The sequence below is a fragment of the Hoplias malabaricus genome, chromosome 2 (genome assembly GCF_029633855.1).
Source record: "Hoplias malabaricus isolate fHopMal1 chromosome 2, fHopMal1.hap1, whole genome shotgun sequence".
Taxonomy (NCBI): Eukaryota; Metazoa; Chordata; class Actinopteri; order Characiformes; family Erythrinidae; genus Hoplias; species Hoplias malabaricus.
This window is the reverse complement of record NC_089801.1, coordinates 1,386,310-1,410,000: the sequence shown is the minus strand read 5'-3', so window position 1 is coordinate 1,410,000 and position 23,691 is coordinate 1,386,310. Positions and strand designations below refer to the sequence as shown.

At 43.7% G+C, this 23,691-nt stretch overlaps 1 protein-coding gene across 1 annotated transcript in view; it reads right to left on the bottom strand.

The window, feature by feature from the left end:
- Window positions 1-6,516, bottom strand: part of slit2 (slit homolog 2 (Drosophila)) — a 52,464-nt gene extending 45,948 nt beyond the window's left edge. Inside the window, exons 1-3 of the mRNA XM_066662357.1 lie at window positions 6,344-6,516; window positions 5,889-5,960; window positions 2,247-2,318 (exon numbers count right to left, since the gene is read on the bottom strand). Of these exons, the coding sequence (XP_066518454.1) occupies window positions 2,247-2,318; window positions 5,889-5,960; window positions 6,344-6,516 (317 nt within the window). The remainder of the gene's footprint in view (window positions 1-2,246; window positions 2,319-5,888; window positions 5,961-6,343) is intronic.
- Window positions 6,517-23,691: the final 17,175 nt, after the last annotated feature.

The window sequence follows — 23,691 nt, the reverse complement described above, 5'->3', positions numbered from 1 at the left end:
CATGTACCACATGACTCCACATGGACCCACACGCCTCCACACGGACCCACACGCCTCCACATGTACCACACGACTCCACATGGACCCACACACCTCCACACGGACCCACACAACTCCACACGGACCCACACGCCTCCACACGGACCCACACGCCTCCACACGGACCCACACGCCTCCACACGGACCCACACGCCTCCACACGGACCCGCAAGACTCCACACGGACCCACACGTACCCACACGACTCCACACGGACCCACACGCCTCCACACGGACCCACACCCCTCCACACGGACCCACACCCCTCCACACGGACCCACACCCCTCCACACGGACCCACACCCCTCCACACGGACCCACACGCCTCCACACGGACCCACACCCCTCCACACGGACCCACACGCCTCCACACGGACCCACACGACTCCACACGGACCCACACCCCTCCACACGGACCCACACCCCTCCACACGGACCCACACGACTCCACACGGACCCACACACCTCCACATGCCTCCACACGGACCCACACGCCTCCACACGGACCCACACGCCTCCACACGGACCCACACGCCTCCACACGGACCCGCAAGACTCCACATGGACCCACACCCCTCCACGCGGACCCACACCCCTCCACACGGACCCACACGCCTCCACACGGACCCACACCCCTCCACACGGACCCACACCCCTCCACACGGACCCACACCCCTCCACACGGACCCACACGCCTCCACACGGACCCACACGCCTCCACACGGACCGACACCCCTCCACACGGACCCACACCCCTCCACATGGACCCACACGACTCCACACGGACCCACACACCTCCACATGCCTCCACATGGACCCACATGGACCCACATGCCTCCACACATACCCACATCCCTCCACACGGACCCAGATGCCTCCACACGGACATACACAACTCCACACGGACCCACACCCCTCCATACTGACCCACATGACTCCACACGGACCCACACGCCTCCACACGTTCACACAAGTGAACACAGGGGGAGCTGTGTTTGTAATAAATTGCAAATGCAAGGGTAAAGAGTTATACACTCAGTGTAAACCTGCCAATAAAATAATAACAGAGAGAGAGAGAGAGAGAGTGAGAGAGAGAGAGAGCATCTGTGTGTGTGTGTTGGAGGGTATGAAAAAGAATAAGAAAGAGAAGAGAAAGAGGGAACAAGAGCAGAACAGATCTTTGAGTTTCTCTCTATAAGCTTTACTTCATACCTGACTGCATTGCTCATGGTCAGCTAACCATGACTGCGTGTGTGTGTGTGTGTGTGTGTGTGTGTGTGTGTGTGTGTGTGTTAGATAGAGGGGGTGGACAGAGGCTCCACTTTTCCTCCCCACAGGGGGTCGTCACACCCAACACCTAAACACCCCCCAAGAAACACACGCATGCGTGTGTTTATGAAGAGTTTTTTAAGTGTGTGTGTGTGTGTGTGTGTGTGTGTGCGTGCGTGTGTGTGTGTGTGTTTAATCCTCTCTGCTATGTGGACCTCATTGCTCAGCGGGGCTGATCTTACACTGACTTTAGCTTCAAGACTAAGTGCTAATGCAGTGCCTTTATTCTTGCAGTCATCACCATAAAGAGCCATTCACACATTCATTCACTCTCTCTCTCTCTCTCTCTCTCTCACACACACACACACACACACACACACACACACAGACAGAGCTGTTTATTGCTAATGCTATTTATGAACTTAATATTACACATTATTTTTTGTTCAACTTCAGTTAGCATTGTCCAGGTTTCAGTTTTTTATCTTTCACATTCACACTTCAGTACACTGGCTTTAACTGTTCAGTATTTCAGTGTCCAGAGACACAACACAAACACCATTCACATCAGTCATTTTTGCACAAATATATAAAACAGTCAAAACAACCATAAATAAAAAACAGTTTATATTATAGAATTATATTCAGAATTCTTTAGAACACACACACACACACACACAAAGGCATGTGAAAGAAGAATGTGAGTTAGAGTAGGGTGTGTGTGTGTGAGTGTGTGTGTGAGTGTGTGTGAGCGAGAGAGTTAGATGAGTGGGGGGTTAAAACGCGTAATTCCAGCTTCCAATCTCACTCTTTTAAAACCCTAAGAGTTTGTGTGTGTGTGTGTGTGTGTGTGTGTGTGTGTGTGAAGGAGAGACATTGTCTGACAGCCAAGTAAGCCCTAAGGGAACACACACACAAGAGTTGTGCAAAGTCACTCACAGTCTCTCGAGCTCCTTCAGGTCCTGAAATGCTCCTCTCTCAATCACACTGATCCTGTTCTCCATCAGCTGCCTACACACAGACAAACGCACACACACACACACACACACACACACACACACACACACACAGGGGTTTTGTTTTTTAAAACCATTGGTAAAGATGGATATGCAAGTCATTGTGAAGTAAAGTAGTAGTTGAGATTTTCACTATATTCCATCATCATCGTGGAGGTCACTGTTAGTAGCGTGGAAGAAATAAAATGCTGGATTTGTGTTTCAGACTTTGTGATGTCTGGTTCCCTTCACCAACACTGGAAAAAATCTACAATTCACGCAAAAGCACTTTCCATGATGTTGTTTACAGCTAATGCATTAAATTATGGTGAATCTGAAAAGTGGACTTGGCCTGCAGGAGTGTTCTATTCAAAAAGAGCTTTAAAACGACTCCTTGTGGAATACATCAGACAGCCTTGATTACTGAAGATCTAGGGCCGGACTGGGAACTAAAGTCAGCCCTTGGAATTCAGCTTGGAGGACAGGACTGACTGCTAGTTAGATACATAGATAGATAGACGGATAACTGGCCAGTCTCACCCTGTGTCCGAAATGGTTCCCTATTCACTATATTTCTCACTATACAGTGTACTATTACAGAGAACTGAATTCAGGGAGTTAGTAAATGATTTCAGACACTAACTCATACTGGTTTTTATCTAATTTTTATGTATATCTGCTATCTGCTAGCATATATATGGGTTGTATGCTAATTTTTGCCCCAAACATTGTCCACTGTTTGCAGACTATACTACAAAATTGCAAAACCCCAAAATAGTACCCTATAGTGAATAGGGCACAGTTTTGGACATAACAGTGTGTGCGATTATAATTAGCTAGTTAGCCATTTGTAGCCTAGCATTGGATTACAATACTGGGGCTTAGCCTTTACTAGTGCGCCAGGAAACCAATTTTAATAAATGTACTCAAAATATATCGGTATACCTATTTAGTGACTAGCTGGTGGAAATGACATGTAGTAGATTTCTCTCTTCATTGTCACAGTAGCAGAACAGGCAGACAGAACATGACTTCAAGGGGACATATAGGATTGTGGAGAAACGCTGTTCTCTCTTGTTTGTTTACGTTCAGAAGCTTCAAGCTTTTAAGTTGGAGCAGTATGTTTGAGGGGGAAAAATGACTGATGTTTGAACATGGCTTAAGTTAAACTTTTTTCTGAGTTTTTATTCACTGTTTGAATTACCTCAAAAACTCATTTGTAAGTCGAGTTGTTTACTTATGTAGCACTTTCGATCTGCGTTTACTTTCATTTCATTCATTAGCTGTCTCCCGAATTTGGAGACATTCCACCCTAAGTAATCCGAAACTGCAAATATAAATCAATAATAGGGGTTCCGCCATTTTGTAATAGTGTCCGAATAAATAGTGAACTATTTTCAGTGCAGACAAACAATCCCACAGTGCACAGCAAACAGCAGCGTACAACTTATGTACACTAGCAGATAACCCATAATCCTTACCATTGTTTGGTAAATCTACCTGCATGAGGTAGTGTCTGAAATTGCTCACTACCCTCCTTTCAGTTCTCTATAATAGTTCAGTACATAGTGAATAATCCTATATAGTGAATCCTTCTCTGCAAACGTAATTTTTGTCATTTAATGCAGAAACATATGATTCACTTTTTGAGTAAAGTCCTCTGCCAGTTTAGTAATATGTTTAAGAGATATTTAAGCTTAAAATTTTCAAGGAGCACAGTATCTTTACTTTGATCCTGAAGCTTCCCTCTCTCCTGGACTGTGGCTCAGCTGCAGCACAGCATCATCCCAGGTCCTAGTGCCCGCCCCCTTGGGTTTGAGTTCTTTACTTTTCCTTGTACAACACAAATTTTTTTATTTATTTCGTATTTACCCCATCTGTGGCAGTGAAAACCCTCTGTAGTGTATTACAGCAGTGGTTCTTAATCTTGTTCTGTATTGTAGTTTGTCTTCACTCCATCACGTACGTGCTCCATCCCCTGGTTGTGAATTTAAATACAGGGCAGATGTGCACTACTCCATTTTGCACTCTCAGCAGGCCATACGCAAATCCCCATCCCAGTTCTCCCAGTGCCCAGTCCAACCCAACTGAGATCAGATTTTACTGAGCCCTCTCCAGGGTCCAGCCACCAATGAGTTCTAAGCAGAAAGTTGCTAGTTGGCAAAGCTAACTTAAGCCCAGAGGGTATTACACACAGCAGGCCGTTTACTCGTGTGATTTATTTGGATGAGAGTAAATTAATTCAAATGCATGACAGATGATACATTAAACAATATCATATTAAACAATTTTCAGGCTGCCAAACGCAACATTATTTAATTTGTCTTTAGAAATATGGATGGGTGGATTGTGGGGGCAGGGGTTTGTGAACCACACTGACTGTAATATTGAAGTCAAAAACTACTATCTACACCAACTAAAAATCAAAATGAGACCAGACCTGAGAATAATCCTGAAATCAGACTTGAGATCAATTCAGAAACCAGAGCTCAGTTTAAATCAGATTTAAATGATCTGGTATTTTTACAATTGGGATTAATCACTACTCACTAGCAGAGAAAATCTGTGAGCTGTGTGCGTTGAATTAAATTTGCTACTGAAACTTTATAACTGCACCAATTACCAGAAATATTCTCCCTGGCTGATCTTAAATACATACACACACAGAGAGAGAGAGAGAGAGAGAGAGAGATAGAGAGAGAGAGAGAGAGAGAGAGAGAGAAGAGAGAGAGAGAGAGAGAGAGAGAGAGAGAGAGAGAGAGAGAAAGAGAGAGAGAGATAGAGAGAGAGAGAGAGAGAGAGAGAGAGAGAGAGAGAAGAGAGAAAGAGATAGAGAGAGAGAGAGAGAGAGAGAGAGAGAAAGAGAGAGAGAGATAGAGAGAGAGAGAGAGAGAGAGAGAGAGAAAGAGAGAGAGAGAGATTATTTTTTTAGGTGAAACTCAAACCCCAGGAACAGGACAGTAAACTTGTTCTTACATGATCCTCTGTACATCTCTCTCTCTCACTCATTCTCTCTCTCCCTCATACACACACACACACACACACATATATATATACATATTCAATTTAACTTGAATATATAAATGATCCCTTTTTCTTTTACACCATCACTTTTACACAGTCGAGTCTCACTCAAACTGCACTGTCCTCCTCAGGTCTACCTCAGCCTTCTTATACCATTCTCTCTCTCTGTCTACAACTCTCCCTCCCTCACTTTACCCTCTCTCAACAGCCCTCTACCACTCTCTACCACTGCCTCTCTCAACCACAGTCTGTCACTCTCTCCCCTCCCACAGTCCAAAGAATGTTTTAGATCTCCTCATTCAATCAATCTATCTATCAGTCTTTCCATAGGTCTGATTTCTAGGTGTGATCTTATAATCTAATCTCAGTCTGATCTCCGGATGTGATCTTATAATCAAATCTCTAGGTCTCAGGATAGAATCAAAAAGATACCTCAAGTTAGGCACTGCCAAACACAAAAGTCAGTATCTGAGGTCTGATCATAGTCTAATCTCGATCTGGCGTTTGATCTGAGTTTTGATTCCGATGGCGAGAGCTCTGCACAGAGAGAGTGGATACTTACAGAACTCGTAGATGTCTGAAACCAGCAAAATCAGCCTTGGTGATTTTAGTCAAATTATTATTGTTGAGGTCACTGTAAAATACACAGGAATGAGTGGTCAGTACAGAGAACATGCACACACACACACACACACACACACACGATTAAATAAACAGTGCTAAAATCCGATCTACTACTGTGTGATTTTGATTTTATCTGTTGCTGATGTGGCAACTATTTCCTGCAAAATTCATAACAAATTTATATCCACTCCTAATCTCACAATAAATGCTTCTAGACTTCAGTGGGTTGGAGAACTATTTAAAGGTAATGTAGATGGGTTGTGAATATTTAACACAGGGCAAAGCTGACCAGGTTGTCATGTAATTCCTTTGATGAACTGTTCATATTTCTATATGAGTGTATTACGTGTATATCTCTCTCTGTGTTTATGTGTGCATGAGTGTGGATCTTACATCCTCTCGCTTGTCCTGCTGATGCCCCGGGGGACGTTCCTCAGCCCCTGTCCGTGGCAGTCCGCAGCGTTCCCAGCGCATGTGCACTGCGGTGGACAGAACTGAGCGCTCGCATCGCAGTCCCGCAGCAGCAGCGCAACCAGTGCAACCAGCACAACTTTCACGCACGCCATAGGATCTGCAGCAATTCCTGAAACAGTTCAGCTTAGTCCTGTAACAGAGGAGCTCTGTCCTGCAGCTGTGGAGTTCAAGGTCCTACAGCTCACTGTCCTGCAGCTCACAGTTCGTAGTTCTGCAGCTCGGTCCTGTATCAGTGCAGATCAGTCTTGCAACAACGCAGCTAAGGCCTGCGGTTCACAGTTCTGCAGCTCACTGTCCTATAGTTCACAATTCTGAAGGGTTGGAGCTCACAGTCCTGCGGCTCATGGTCCTGCAGCTCACGGTATAACTTACAGTCCTCAGTCCTGCAGCGTGCAGCTCACAGTCCTGTACATCATGGTCCTGCAGCTCAAAGTACTCCTGTTTAGTGTGCCTGCAACTGGCAGTCCTGCAGATCACAGCTCTAACTCTGATTCCTTCACACTCCTCACAGTCCTGCAGTTCATGGTCCTACTTCTGCAATTTCGTTCACAGTCCTGATGCTCACAGTCCTGAAGCTTGCTCACCTGTAGTGCTGGAGCTCATAGTCCTGCAGCTTCCATTCAAACTCACAGTGCTGGACCCGCAGCAGCTCACAACATAAAAACACACGCACACCAGCACATGTTCCTCTCACTATAAAACGCAAACACGCACACTGCTCAGTAACACTGTCACACACGCTCGAATACACACTGCTGAATAGCACACACAGACACACAGGAACACACTGCTGACACAAACACACGCTACTGAACACTCTGCTGAACACACTCCTGTATCCTCTCCTCTCTCCGGCTGAAGGTGAAGATTCCGCTCACAAGGAGAATCCTGAACAAACACAGTCTCACCGAGACGACCGTATCCTCTGTCCGTCTCTGTGTGTCTGTGCGTAAGAGTGTGTGTGTGTGTGAGAGAGAGAGAGAGAGAGAGAGACAGAGTATGTGTGCCTGTGTGTGTGTGTGTATATGTATGTGTTTGAAATAGTGTGTTTAAGCTCCAGTCTCTCAGAGAGTTCCGCTGCTGCCGCTCCACACACTCAACTCACACTGACCACACACTCTCACACACACACTGACCACACACACTCTCACTCAGAACAGACATGCCCATAACTCCGCCCACTCTCCCACCCACAGCTCAACCCACTGCTCCATTCAGAGAGTGGGGGAGAGAGAGAGGGGAGGGAGAGGGAGGGAGGGAGAGAGAGAGAGAGAGAGAAAGTGTGTGTGTGTGTGTGTGTGTGTGTGTGTGTGTTTGTGTGTGTGTGTGTGTTTTGGGCGGTGATGATGAGTGCCATTTGTGTTGAGGAGTTATCAGTAGTTTACTGTAAACACATTCACACAGGTCGCTCCTCATTCAAAGAGAATTCGGGTGTTTTACAAGTGTAAATACCTGCCCAGGGGCTGAGTAAACGTGGCAGCAGAGTGAAAACGTACTGAAAATGTAGATCCTAGTGTGTTTCTATGTGTTTTCACTGTTGTATTAGAAATTGTGTAGTGAAACAGGAATGCTCAGGGGTTTCTGAGCTCTGTGTGTGTGAATGTGGCTGAGTAACACTAGAAGAGATTCGGTCAGATTGCTATTATCATACAATACTGCCACTTCTAAAATGTCTCTCAGCCAATCACACTGCAGAGTGACTGTGGAACTAACACTATAATAATAACAGCATTAAATAATAATAAATAATAATATAATACATATTCAAATGGAATTATAAAACACACACTATACAGGGCAAGTCCTCTCCTGGTCTGCACAACACCAGCTCTATGATGTAACTGCGGGGCCATTTTACATGGAATGGCTAAACTCTGCTAACAAAACATTAGCAAGTATCAGCTTCATCCTCTTTCCCACAACAATTTCCAAAACAGGGGCCTTTTTTTAAAATAATTTTAGTAGAATCTTACTATAGCCGCCAGCCGGGGTGCTAACGTTAGCACTTAAAGCAGGTAGTTTGGTGGAGTTTACATAAACACATGAATCAGGGTGGTTTATTTAGCCTGAAGCTAACAGAGATTATTTCATCAGAATAGGGTCACGAGCTGCACCAAGACTGATGAATGTGACGTATACAATTTAGCACACGCTCTTTCCCAGAGTGATTTTACAAAAGTGCTTTGTGTCTGGTCCCAAACTGACAAATACATGCCGCTGTACACTGTAAACCCTAATGTTCAAAGTAATTACATGGATTGTGTGATTCTAACTTTCAATTATTTAATTACCTTCAACTATTTCTTCTTTTTGAGTTTGTGAAACTAAAGTTTTGATTTTGTGTTTGTGGCAGCACTGTGGTGCAGCAGGTAGTGTCACAGTCACACAGCTCCAAGGACCTGGAGGTTGTGGGTTCGATTCAAGCTCCGGGTGACTGTCTGTGAGGAGTGTGGTGTGTTCTCCCTGTGTCTGTGTGGGTTTCCTCCGGGTGACTGTCTGTGAGGAGTGTGGTGTGTTCTCTCTGTGTCCAAGTGGGTTTCCTCCGGGTGACTGTCTGTGAGGAGTGTGGTGTGTTCTCTCTGTGTCCAAGTGGGTTTCCTCGGGGTGACTGTCTGTGAGGAGTGTGATGTGTTCTCTCTGTGTCTGTGTGAGTTTCCTCCGGGTGACTGTCTGTGAGGAGTGTGGTGTGTTCTCTCTGTGTCTGCGTGGGTTTCCTCGGGGTGACTGTCTGTGAGGAGTGTGGTGTGTTCTCTCTGTGTCTGTGTGGGTTTCCTCCGGGTGCTCAGATTTCCTCCCACAGTCCAAAAACACATGTTGGTAAGTGGATTGGCGACTCAAAAGTGTCCGTAGGTGTGAGTGTGTGTGTGTTGCCCTGTGAAGGACTGGCGCCCCCTCCAGGGTGTATTCCCGCCTTGCGCCCAATGAATCCAGGTAGGCTCTGGACCCACCGTGACCCTGAACTGGATAAGCGCTTACAGATAATGAATGAATGAATGAATGTTTGTGGTTTTAAGTCTAAATAGCTGTATATGAAACTGCAGCGTAACATCTGATCTCACAAACGTAGAACTAGTGTGCAGCACGGTTTAGCCAAGGTTGCTGATGGTCTGGGGTTCACTGCCTTTAGTGACTGTCATGTTAACAGGTTCACATGTTTATTTCAGTTGGAGGGGCGGTGGTTTAACAGGTAGCTTTGCTGTCACATGGCTCCAGAGTCCCGGGGCTGTGGCTTGGAGACCCACGTCAGGTCACTGCCTTGAGGAGTTTGGTGTGTTCTCCCACAGTCCAAAAACTGGTTGGTGGACTGGCTGTGCAAGTGTCTATACAGGAGAGAGTGCATGGTGCTCAAGTTCCAGACAATGAATGACTTAATTGATGATTAGTTTAGAACTGTGTGGGGAAGCGCAGCTCTAATCTCCATGTGTGAAGGTTGAATGGTATGTTTGAAATAAAATAACGACTGTTGTTTGTGTGTGGCTTAAATTTAACTTGTCTGTAAGATTTTTATCACTGTTTGAAATATCACAATTATCATCATCATCATCATTTTCTTTTCCGTTTCTCCATTTCAGGGTCGCTGTGTATCACAATTATCAAGTTGTTTATTTTTCTGTAGCACTTTCAGTAATGCAGTTAGCCGTCCCCCGAATTTAGATATATTTCCACCTTAAGTAAATATTACAAACATAGTGAACAGATATAGAGCAATCCTTGTTTCAGTTTGTGTCCTTTTCAACCCTTGGAGTTCTGTCCATTGTCTAAAACAACTCCAGATGCCTCTGCCACGAACAGAGAGAGAGAAAAACTAGCAAACCAGGCGGAGCCAGTTCGTTTTCTCATTCATTTACAGACACTTGAGAACTAGGGAATGGTGAGGAAACATCTTCTGAATATTATTCATTCATTCATTCACCGTCTATAACCACTTATCTAGCTCAGGGTCGCGGTGGGTCCGAAGCCTACCTGGAATCATTGGGTGCAAGGCAGGATCACACCCTGGAGGGGGCGCCAGTCCTTCACAGGGCGACACACTCACTCAGTATTTGAACCCACAACCTCCGGGTCCCTACCTAACTACCTGCTGCACCACCGTACCGCCCCCTGAATAACTTAAAAAGTGTTTTTTTTCTTTATTACAGTCATGAACTATGGCTTTAATAGTACTGAGTACTACAAATGCCTAATTTTTGAGCTGTTTCAAGCATTAAATGAAGTAGCAGGCATTGTGTATGCAGACTCCTGACATTTTTTTTTTAGTTCTAACTTATTCAGGTTTACACTGTGTCTCTTCCCACTGCTTCCCTTAACAATAATATTTCATGCAAAGCCACAAAGTCATGTGAAACAACACGACTTCAGCCTTAGGCTGCAGCTTTATCGTTTCTGCAGCTTTGTGGTAAGCGCCAGTTATTTAGCATGTGCTTTTCAACTCATTCTGTCAGTCAATCGATCACTCAGTAAAGGGAAATGCCTCCTAGCCTTTAACCCTAACCCTAACCATAGCCACGTTTGGTCCCATAACATGATAACATCAAGTACACACTCATAATTACACACACACACCATTGACATTGCTACTGTAAACACTCTGACAGAAATGATCCAAAGTGGAAACTATTCTCAAACACACACAGATGTGTGTGTGTGTGTGTGTGTGTGTGTGTGTAGTACAGTGAATGTTAATTGAACCGTTTATAGAAAAAGCAACTGGATTAAAGGGAAAATATAATACTCCTTTCCCACAAGTTAGCACAGTTCCCTAGGGTCTTGTTTTGCTCAAAAATACCACAAGGATCAAATAAAACAGCAACCTTCTCCCCTGTCTAAACAGCTCTATTCAGAAGGGCTGGTTTCGGTGCCGGTTCCTTTGTATAATAATGAGCCACTGGGAACACTCGTTTTCATCATTCTTTCTAGGTTTTCTCTTGTTTTTACCATGTTTCTTTTAACTTAATCTTGCCTTTGTGTTCTCACAGGGAGGTAGGTCTGTGATTGGATATGCTCAGACTCTTCTTATTATGTAATAAAGGAAACAAAATCTCAACTGTTTGTTTTATAACACAAACATTGAATGGGTTTTCCCCCCATAATTCTTTAAAAAAAAAGAGAGATATAAACACAGTGACAGTGTTGTGGTTACTGTACCAGTGTTTGACTGTGTAGGTGAACGGAACCAGACCTCCTCCTCTAAAAGCTGCCACAGAAAGTTATTACAGTAAACGCTGGTGAACACTCCCTCTGATGTCTGACCACAGTTCTGAAAACACTTGTGGTTTTTAATACCATTCCTGGTGGAGAGGAACAAGCATGTTATGAGGTAAAGGATTAGTTAAGGTTTCTATTATTTTCCATCATCTTCACCACTTTTATTCCATACAAACCTCTTTAGACAGGTGGAGGTCACTGCTAATTGTGGAGAGGAAACAAAACACTGGATCTGTGTTAGTCACCGCTTGTGTTTTTCCATTCACCAGCATTACAACGATACCCAGAGTCACACCAAAACAGCCTCCATCACTTTGTTTACTCCTCACACACTGAATTATGCTGGAAATATGAAAAACAGGTTCCCCATTAAAATATATGTGCAATGTGTGTTTTGTGTGTGTGTTTATGTGTGTATCTACATGTGTCTTTAATTAGCAAAACAATAGCTCTCTGCAGCATGGCAGCAAAATGATGTCATTCCCCCACACCAACAAAAAACGTGTAAAATCTGAACATTAGTCCAAACACACACACACACACACACACACACACACACACACAGCTGGCTGTAATTGTAAGGTAAAGTATTTTTCTGGTGAAGTGTGACGCTGCAGAATGAATCCCTAAACTAACAAATATCCATAACCACAGTCTAAACGGAGACAAGATCAAAGTGAAAAGCAACCCCACCTTCCACAGCAGGGAGCTTCTGAGTGTCTCACCTTTTAGTTTTACACTGGAGCTACGAGGACACTGCAGCTTACCATTTAGCATCATGCTAACTACGGGTCTCCAGTTTTTATTAATTGATGGGTTTCATGCTGATTACTGAAGAGAGAGAGAGAGAGAGAGAGAGAGAGAGAGAGAGAGAGAGAGAGAGAGAGTTAGTGACTATGTATGTGAGACAGAGACAGAGAGAGAGAGAGAGAGAGAGGGAGGGAGAGAGTTTTAGTGAGTATGCATGTGAGACAGAGAGAGAGAGAGAGAGAGAGAGAGAGAGAGAGAGGAAAAAAGAGAAAAAGAGACTGTGGGAAAAATCAATAAGACTTGACTCCCACTCCAAATTTGTCAGACACACACACACAGACCAAATAGAAAAGACCACACACACACACACACACACACACACACACACACACACACAGAGAGAGAGAGCAGTGCAGAAGTGAAGTACACAATTAAATCTTTTCTCAGTCTAACTGCAGCGAGAGAGGGGGAGAGAGAGAGAGAGAGAGAGAGAGTGTGTGTGTATGAGAGAGAGAGGGGGAGAGAGAGAGAGAGAGTGTGTATGAGAGAGAGAGAGAGAGAGAGAGAGAGAGAGAGAGAGAGAGAGAGAGCAGTAGAGGGACACTACCTCAGAATGGTGTATCACTGTTCCAGACTGTGATGGAGCTAAAGCAGCAGGTCGTCAGCAGCAGATGGTTCACTAAACAACGACCCAAACATTTAACAAAACCAGATAAAACCAAGCAAATACAAACCGAACAAAAACAAACTAAATACTAAACAGAAACAGAAAAACTAAACACTCACAAACAGTGAAACAAACAAAAACACAATCCCAACACTATTACGATAAACCAACCCAATGCACACAATACAACACTGACAAACAGCCCGCTGGTCCTCCCTCTCCCCGTTACATCACACACTCGAACCAACGTGGGCACCGGTAAAAGTGTGGAGCGTGTAGAACCGGAACATAGTGTTCTCCTCCGAGCGTGTAGAGCAGATGTAACAGATTCAGCAGGAAGTGTTCTCCTGTAAGTGTGTTAAGCTGATGTAACAGAGCTGTGTGCAAAATGGGTAAGACGTAATATAAATAAATATTGTGTTCAGTGCTGTATTTCTACTAAATATTCTCAGACACAGTTGACCTTGGAACAAAGTTTAATCTACTTTTAATGGCATTAATCACAACAATTAATAAAGGAACTGGGTCTGGGCTTAGGAGGGGCGTTCATTTCCTGTGGCCAGCAGAAAGCAAACACACACACACACACACACACACACACACACACACACTTCTTAAAGGTAATTATGTAAATATATCATCACGACAAACAACAGTTTCTCAATAAATTAGAAATAAGCCCATTTCCTGTGAGATGCCAGTGTTTCCATCAGCTCTGAATCTGGGGTCTGTTGACTGCAGCAGCGTCACAGGAGTAATTTACACTCAAGTCAAATCAGAAATATACACCATATCCATCTGTGTGTGTGTGTGGTCCCATATAAGTGCTTTTACCAATCAAAATAATGAAACATAATCACTCCTTTGAATCTGATATAAAAAATAATTTATAGTTATAGTATTGTGAGAACACACATGCATCAAAGATCTGGAATACAGTCACAAACACACATGCATGTGCACACACACACACACACACACACACAAACGTGCATGCATGCCCAGGCATACACTCTCTCAGACCCTGATCCCGGTGGCGTTCGTGAGTTTGTTCCAGATCTTTGAGCTTCAATATCAGCAGCAGTTTCAGGAAAAAGACACTTTAACTCAAACCACATGTTATAGGGAGAGAGAGAGAGAGAGAGAGAGAGAGAGAGAGAGAGAGAGAGAGAGAGAGAGAGATGGGGAAAGCACCTCACTCTCCCGCTGTGTGAGGTGCCAGAGCCAATTCTCTGAAAGATCTCCTCCTGTCTGCAGCTCATAAAGAACAAAACACTGCAAAAGACTTCAATTCCCATGAGACCCTGCTGCAGTCAGAGCCCTGGATGTGGAATATAAAATAAATGATAAATGCAAACTACAAATCTAACGTAATAATCCAAATGAAATATGAAGCACTCTGAAGTGATCTCGATCTTATTTTGATCATTTCATTTTTTTAAATACATTTTTCTGCCAATGAAATTAAACATTATCTGTAAAAGAAATGATAAAACACTGAGGTGAATGATATATGAATGAATGAATGATATAACTCTGAGAGGAAGTACAGAGTCTGTTTATAAACTGAACTATAAACTGCAGAGGGCTATAAAATCCATGTAGAGATCATTGAAATCCATTACGGTTTTGAGTAACTAACTACTCCAGTGCTGATGTGAAGCTGTTACACATCTTTATGGTCCCTCACCTCGTGTAGACTTTGTCTGTATAAATATTCCAGATGCGTAATATATGGACACCAGGAAGCTCTGGACATCGCCATCATCCTGCGGAAACTTCGGTCCACTGTTACCATGACAACCACAAACAGACAGTGAGCCCAAACAAGCACATGGCATGGAGTCCTGAAAAAGCAATGCATAATATACCAAAAGAAAATCACCCACACACACCAGTGACATCATTAACATGACATCAAGGGTGTGGTGAAAAGTTCATTTTAGTTTGTGAGTATGAGAATGTGTGTGTGTGTGTGTTTGCACATTTGAGTGTGTGTGTGTGTCCAGGTGTGAAATCGTTTCTCTCTCGGAGCAGACGACTCTTAAGTTAGAACAGAGTCAGATGATCAGCTCAGTGTGAAATTACAGACTTCACCGGAACCCAACACTCTCAGAACCACAGCTCACAGTAAGATCTGCCTCAACTATCACTTCAAAATCACTGTCAAACTGCAGAACCACAGCACAATCACTGCAGAACCATAGTAGAACCTAAGCACAAACACTGCAGCATGATCACTGTAGAATCACAGCAGAACTGCTACACAATCACAGTACAACTACTGTACAACTACTGTACACAGTAAAACCACAGCACAACCAATGTAGAACCACAGAGGAACCAATAAAATTGTAGAACCACAACACACACACATTGCAGAACCACATTAGAACAACAATAACTGCAGCAGAACCATAACAGACTTCCAGTTTGAATCTTAGAAATAGTGTTATTAAAATTTAAAAACCTCAGAACGTTTTTCACATTACGGCGCAGATGGCACTGTTATATTAGGTGAGAGTTTAGAGCAGTGACCACTTCAGAAAAAACTCCAGCAACCCCAGACCAGCGGAAACATTTACAGCATCATTACACACAGGCCAACACCCAACACACACACACACACACACACACTGTGCTTTTGACCCAACAGCTCAGTATCAAACAGAGAGGGAAACATAGGAATTGGAGAATCGATTCTTCTTTAACTGACTCTTTCTTGCATTCACCTCCCAGAAAAGATTCGGTAGAAACCATCTGTGGTAGGGTTGGGTGGTATAACGATAATACGGTATTTTAAAATGTGGAGAGTATCTCAAAGTGAGGGCAGAATTTATGGCGTGTGCGTGGTGTGTCAAATGTATGTTCTGTGTCTTTAAGAACGCAGCTAAAATGTTCATGTGCATTTAAGAGAGCCACAGGGAGGGGGCGCTGTGGGAGCTCAATGACGGCTGATGTCACGGTCTGAAAACGAGTGGAGAAAAAAACACAGTTGTAAGTTTAGCACTGAGGTATCTTTTGGTTAAAATACAAAATACTCAACTTTGTGCTCACAGGTAATGGCTTTATCCTCTAAATTTGTGTTTTGAGCCTCAATTCACTGAAAGGTCTGCTGTGGCGTGCTGCATCACAAGGGCCTATTAGCGCTAGCTGTGCTTCTAAACAGTGTACACCATCTTATTTTGCTTATTTTTGAACTTTCCTGTTCCTTCAGCACCTGTTTTTGAAATGTGTTCTCTCAGAAACTGTTTTTTAACGTCAACACGTGTCGGTGCACACGGTCGGGCTGTGTTCAGCTAATTTTGCTCGACTTTGTGCTCACAGATACAAGGCTCAGCGCAGCCTGACAGGGCACCCCCTCCCCACGGTAATACCGTATACTGTGATAATATTTTGAGACGGTATGAAAAATGTGGATAATGTCCATCCCTAATCTGTGGTCATTAGAGCTGGGTCTGATTGGAGAAGCGTTCCTGAATAAATGAAGCAAAATACACTAATTTCATGCCTGACTGGATGATATGAGAGAGAGAGAGAGAGAGAGAGAGGGATATGGGGGATTGAAGGGTGGCCTACATTTATGAATGAATGAACAGGGGATCAAGCCAAAAAACCCTCAGACAGCTCACAGTTACAGTTCAACATGTACTTAAACGGAACAATAATGGGATTTACACTGTTTTTTAAACTCCTCTGTAATTCAGAGCTAAACACAGTTGTTCTGATCTGATTAACAATTCAAATTATTCAGCATGAATTATCACATTAGTCGAAAGCTAATAGTCTAGTCACAGCATAGCACATTCAAATTGAGACAGACAGTTCTGACAAATGAGAAAAAAAAAACAAGTAAAATAACATCAAGTAGAATATTATTCATTCGTCCATCTTCTGTAACCCCTTCATTCTGATCAGGGGTCGGTCTATTCATAAAACCTAGGCCCAAGGTAAGAACCCACCCAGTCCACCACAGGACATCGCACACTCACACATCTGGACTATTTCACACATTCACACTATTAATTAATTGTATTACTATTGTAGTTAATAACTGTTCACATAACTTTGTCACTACTTGCTATATTATGTATGCATACATCTGTAAATGTGTGTCCATATACACTATAAATACTGTACGAGTGTGTGTGTGTGTGTGTGTGAGTGAGTGCTGTTGATGTGATCTGACAGTAACGATTGTTGGTGGTTGATAGAATCCGACTGCAGCAGCAGCAGCTGTGGACCAGAAGTCATCACTCACTCGCTCGGCCTGGAGCAAGGAGACACAGCCAAAGACAGAGAGCTGAAATGAAATTAATATTGTAAGAGAAAAACGGCAAGACTTACAATAACACAGAACTGCTGCTGATGTACAAAATTATGAAAGTGATTATAATAGTGATGATGAAAATGAAGATGATGATAAATCTGCAGCCAGATGAGTCCACGTTTCCTTCTGGGTTTCGACCCCACTGTTTTCGGGGGAAAGGTAAAAAAGCCAACTTCTGTCATGGTATGGCGTGGACATGGGGTGACGGCAACACTGAGGCGTATATTGGCAAATTTATATAAACATATGCTACCATTAAAGCAATGTTTTGTTTTGTTTTTCCAGGAAATCCATGGTTATTTCACCAACACAAAGCTGTGATTCATTCTGCATGTGTAACAAGAACAAATGATAATGATGGCAATGATGATAGTGGTTATTATTGAAGATTATGAATATGATGATGAAGATGGGGAGGCATAGTGTCGCAGTCACATAGCTCCAGGGAACTGCTGTGTTCTCCCTGTGTCTGTGTGGGTTTCCTCCGGGTGACTGTGAGGAGTTTGGTGTTTTCTCCCTGTGTCTGCGTGGGTTTCCTCCGGGTGACTGTCTGAGGAGTGTGGTGTGTTCTCCCTGTGTCTGTGTGGGTTTCCTCCGGGTGACTGTCTGAGGAGTGTGGTGTGTTCTCCCTGTGTCTGCGTGGGTTTCCTCCAGGTGACTGTCTGTGAGGAGTGTGGTGTGTTCTCTCTGTGTCTGAGTGGGTTTCCTCGGGGTGACTGTCTGTGAGGAGTTTGGTGCTTTCTCTGTGTCTGCGTGGGTTTCCTCCGGGTGACTGTCTGTGAGGAGTGTGGTGTGTTCTCTCTGTGTCTGCGTGGGTTTCCTCCGGGTGACTGTCTGTGAGGAGTGTGGTGTGTTCTCCCTGTGTCTGCTTGGGTTTCCTCTGGGTGACTGTCTGTGAGGAGTTTGGTGCTTTCTCTGTGTCTGCGTGGGTTTCCTCCGGGTGACTGTCTGTGAGGAGTGTGGTGTGTTCTCTCTGTGTCTGCGTGGGTTTCCTCCGGGTGACTCTCTGTGAGGAGTGTGGTGTGTTCTCCCTGTGTCTGCGTGGGTTTCCTCTGGGTGACTGTCAGTGAGGAGTGTGGTGTGTTCTCCCTGTGTCTGTGTGGGTTTCCTCCAGGTGACTGTCTGTGAGGAGTGTGGTGTGTTCTCTCTGTGTCTGCATGGGTTTCCTCCGGGTGACTGTCTGTGAGGAGTGTGGTGTGTTCTCCCTGTGTCTGTGTGGGTTTCCTCCAGGTGACTGTCTGTGAGGAGTGTGGTGTGTTCTCCCTGTGTCTGCATGGGTTTCCTCCGGGTGACTGTCTGTGAGGAGTGTGGTGTGTTCTCCCTGTGTCTGCGTGGGTTTCCTTCCACGGTCCAAAAACACACGTTGGTAGGTGGATTGGCAACTCAAAAGTGTCCACAGGTATGAGTGTGTGTCGCCCTGTGAAGAGCTGGCGCCCCCTCTGGGGTGTGTTCCCGCCTTGCACCCAGTGATTCTGGGTGGGTTCCACCACGACCTTGAACTGGATATTACAGACAATGAATGAATGAATGATGAAGATGGTAAGGATGATGACACTGATATTAATGATATAATGAAGATGATGAGGGGATGGGGCGAGAGTGAAGATGATGGTGGGGTTGATTATGAAGAAGAAAGTGATTATGATGATGATCCTGATGAAGGCAATGGGGATATAATGAAGAATAGCTGTAGATCTCTAAATGTGTATGAGACCAGATCAGACCGCACCACATCGGCCAAACTGCAGATTTCTAGAGTGAGTTTTTTCTTGTTCTTTTTCTTGATATTTTTTTTTTTTTATGAACACACGGCTGTGTCCATTTTTGACCTGTTTCTTTTGACCTGTGTGTTATACAGCTGTCTGATCTCATCACCTTTTACATCAAAGGTTCATCAGTCCACCTCCAGTCATGCCTTGAACGAACACACACACGTGAAAAAGTGTGTCAGTGTGTGTGAGACATGCTGTGTTTTAAGTGCTGGTCTGGGTCAAGGACTAAACAGGGGACACACCAACTCTTAACCTCAGGACACGCACATACATTGCCGCCAAGCACAATGGCGCCAAAAGAATGTGTGTGTGTGAGTGTCCTGTCACTCTGAATCACTGTCTGAGTGTTTGTGTCAAAAAGAGAAAGTGACTAAAAGCTGAAGGAGATTGCAGGTCGTCCTCTCCCGACTGATTGCTTACACTCGTAACCGCCGGCAACCATCGGCAAGTTGTTCAGTTTCCAAATGAACAACAGATGTTAATGACAGAGTTAGTGAGTTAATTACTGCAGAGCGAGAGTGACCTGCAGCGCTGTCACACGCTCAACACAGAGCCTGACCCCCTGAATCTATCTGACACCCATATCACAACTTATCATCATCAAACACACACACATACAAACAGTGGGATAAAACACATGACAGAGAGAAAAATATGATCGAGCCAGTGAGGTGAACAGAAAAACTGAATGAGGTGATAGAGGGTAAGATAAAGGAGGGAAACAACGAGAGAAAGAGAGTGAGGGAACGAGGGATGATAGAGCAGGTGAAGTGAACAGAAAGATGGAGTAGGGGAAAGGGATAATAAAGCAGTGAAAGACAGCATGAGGGAAGGAGAGCTGATAAAGGAGGGAAAGAGACTGCAGGACTGACGTATGATAGAGGAGGGAGTGAGGGAACCAGAGATGAAGAAAGTGTGAGAAAGAAAGGAAGAGTGAGGAAATTAGGGACGATAAAGGAAGGAAACACCGAATGAGGGGATGAGTGATCATAGAAGAGGGAGTGAGGAAATAAGGGATGATAACAAAGGGGAAAGACAGTGAGGGAATTAAGGATGTAGAAGAAGGGAAGGAGAGTGAGAGAAGAGGATGACAATAGAGGGAGAGAGAGTGAAGAAGAAGGAGCGAGTGAGAAAATGAAGGATCAAGAAGAACAGAAAGAGAGAAATGAATGGAGGGGGAACAGCAAGAAGAAATAAGGATGATAAAAGAGAGAATGATCGTGAGAAAGAGGGATGATAAAACATGGAAATGTAGAGTGAGCGACTGAGACGATAAAAAGGTATAGAGTGAGGGAATGAGGGATAAGGGGGGGAAGAAGCGAGTGAGGAAACGAAGGAAAAAAAGAAGGCAAAGGGACGATAAAAGAGGAAAAGAGAGTCAGGGGAACACGTGATGGTAGAGGGGAACACAGCATGATGGAATGAGTGATGAGAAAGGAGGGAAAGACAGAGTCAGGGAATGAGGGAGAGAACGTGCTTCATTTCTTCCACGCAGCAGGTGGAGCCGTGTTCTCTCTGGGTTCTCCGGGCTGCATTAGGAATAGTTTCCAGATGTTCCTCCGGTTGATCTGCGGCGAATGATGAGAATGTTATTGTCTCGGTGTTCTCAGTCTTAGCGCAGTTTAACTGAGCGCTGTTTGACGACTGTTTAACTTCAGTATGCGCTGAACAGATGTGAGTAAAAGTCATCATTCTCCGGTTCATAATAATCCAGATGATTCTCAGCTGTTTAACTCAGCGGAGTGACGTCAGCAGCTGGTGGAAATCTGGCCACAATATCAAAACATTGCTGTAACAAGATGCCATTAAAAAAAACATTTATATTAAAAATAATAATAAAATCCCTCATCTGTTAAATAAACACCAGTATTTAGAAAGCCATATTATTATCACTTATTAACCTCAGCCATGTATTCTCTCTCTCTATTATTTAGGAACATAGGCTGATACTAAACTAACACTAGCACACATCAAGCCTTTTTCATTCTCAATTAAACAGACTGTTGAAGCTAAAAAACATAATACACATCTGTAAATCAGAATCAGACTCTTCATCCATCTATGGAGCTAGTTCACAACAGAGAATGGTCCATGAACAATATGTGAAAAGCCCCTCACTGAAAATATGAATATGGTTCTCTGCTCTTTTCCAAATACCAATCTGTCTTTGCCTTTGACATATGGGACAAACATACGTTTATTAAAAACAAGTCAGGACACAGGAAAACAGATGACATTGAAGATTGGCCCTGGACACGAGGGACATCTGGCCATCCTACCCCACAGTGAGGACACGGAGCTGCTGTTAAAGTCAGAAAAACAATTATTATTATTTTTAGACATGCATGCATTCAGAATGAGTGGCTCATGAGTAACTCAAGAGTTATGACAGTGCTTATGAAAGGCACGCATATTTTGAAAGCTTCCATCTCTCTCTCTTTCTCTCACACACGTTTTAGTGAGTTAGAAAACTCTCTGCTGCCCCCTGGTGTTTACTGGGAGCAACCTCAGACCACACTGTTCTAAACCGCAGAACCAACAATCCAGATGATATTCAGAACTCCCATGAGGGAAGCCCAGCTGGTTACCAGCGAGTTTTCTCCACTGGTTAACATGTGGCCACACATTAATATACACACATATGGCAGCTCACTTGAAAACACAAACTCTGTCTAAATTAAGGCAACCCTCTACGGGCCCTTTTGGGCTCCAAATACGGATTTTCTGGACTGCACGCATTAATCCAATATACTTGAGCCCACCTGGGCCCCTCTGAACTATAACATGACTTCGATTTCACATACCTTCCAACACACATACACACGAGCTTATTCCTTCAGCCGTGTTTGCACATTCCTCTGAAGCTGCCGAAGAATTCAGTGTCTGTTTACACGGAGAAAACTGTTCGTATCACAAATTTATCACAACACACTCTACTCTCAAACCCACGCCAAACACAACACACTCACTGAATTATTACCACCAATACACACCGCATACTGCAGAATTAACCTCCAACCGCACGAAGGAATAGCCGTTTCTTTCCAGGAAAAACAAATTGAAGTCTGAAGATGTGGAGAATGTGAAGGACTTAGGGGATTTTTGGGGATATTTTAGGATTTATCGCGGAAATGAACCTGTTCTGGACGAGCAGAGAGCTCAAGTGCTGTGATTGATTTTACAGATGTTTCTAAAGGGCCAGAAAAAACAAAACCAGCAATGTTTAACACATTCTCTGTGTTTCGGGCCAATGGTCAATATATAACTCATGTAACTACCAGGTGTTAGTTAAAGTATAAATGTCTTTCTGTTATTGGTTTAGCAAATATTTTACATTTTACAGAAAGCAACTTTGATCATATCCTTTTCAAAACCACGAAGTAAGAACGAGGAGAGGTCAATTTAATATTTATCCACGATGAGCTTTAAGTAATAGGTGAAAGCAGTGCGAAAGGAGTACAGCTAATATAGGAGGAGGTTTATATCAGTGTGTGAGGGAGGCCTTTGTCGTGTTTCTCGGTTCAGGAGTGTTTCTAGATGTGTTCTCCTGCTTGGTCTCGTTTCCGCTTTGCTCTTTTTCGTAATAAAGTCCAAATTGCTCACCTGTTTAGCATTTGCTTACGTCCAGACAGTAAGCAGATAAAACCGTGGGCTTTATTTACATGGACTACAGTGTATGCCATGTTGCTTTTTTAAAAAACAAACAAAAACACAAACGAATATACTAGAATATAAGATTCGTTATATAAAATTGAACAACACCACAAAAGAAGCCACGTAAAGGCAGTACAGAGACAGCTCCAAGATCTCGAGTCTTGGGTTTGATTCTCACATAAGATACACACGGTGATAATCAGCCAAATCCTTCCTTATGACGTCAAAATAGGCTCTAAAGTTCTGAGAACCAAAAAACCAAAAAACAGAGTCCATAACCAATAAATGTAATTTTGTAATTGAGAAAACTGTCATTAATATTCAGAGTTATAAAAACAGGTTTGTAAACCGAACATTTCTGTATATAATCGTCTATATTTACGTCTTCGTTTTCATTCCGCCTTTTCTCGGTTGCGTTTCCAGAAGTTTCTCGCTTTTGTTTTTTGACGGGGGTCGGGATCTAGACAGTCATTGGCTGCTTAAGTTAAGCCCCGCCCACACAGCTGATTCTGCACACCCGGCTACGTCAGCGAGAGCGCGGCAATCTAACCCTGACTGGAAAAAGACCAACCGGCAAACACTGGTAAGCCAAATGAAATATTTATTAACGATTATGTCTTTTAGTAATGCACAGTTCCTCATAGAGGCTTAGAGTCATTTTGCAATCAGGGTTAGGGTGTTCAGAATCAGCTGTGTGGGCGGGGCTTAACTTAAGCAGCCAATGACTGTCTAGATCCCGACCCCCGTCAAAAGTCAAAAGGAGAAATTTCTTGGGAACGAAAGTGAGACTGAGAGAAGAGCAACCGAGAAAAGGCGGAATTAAGGGATTTTTCAAGATTTTTAAACTTAAAATAAACTATTATATTCAGAAATATTCTGTTTACAAACC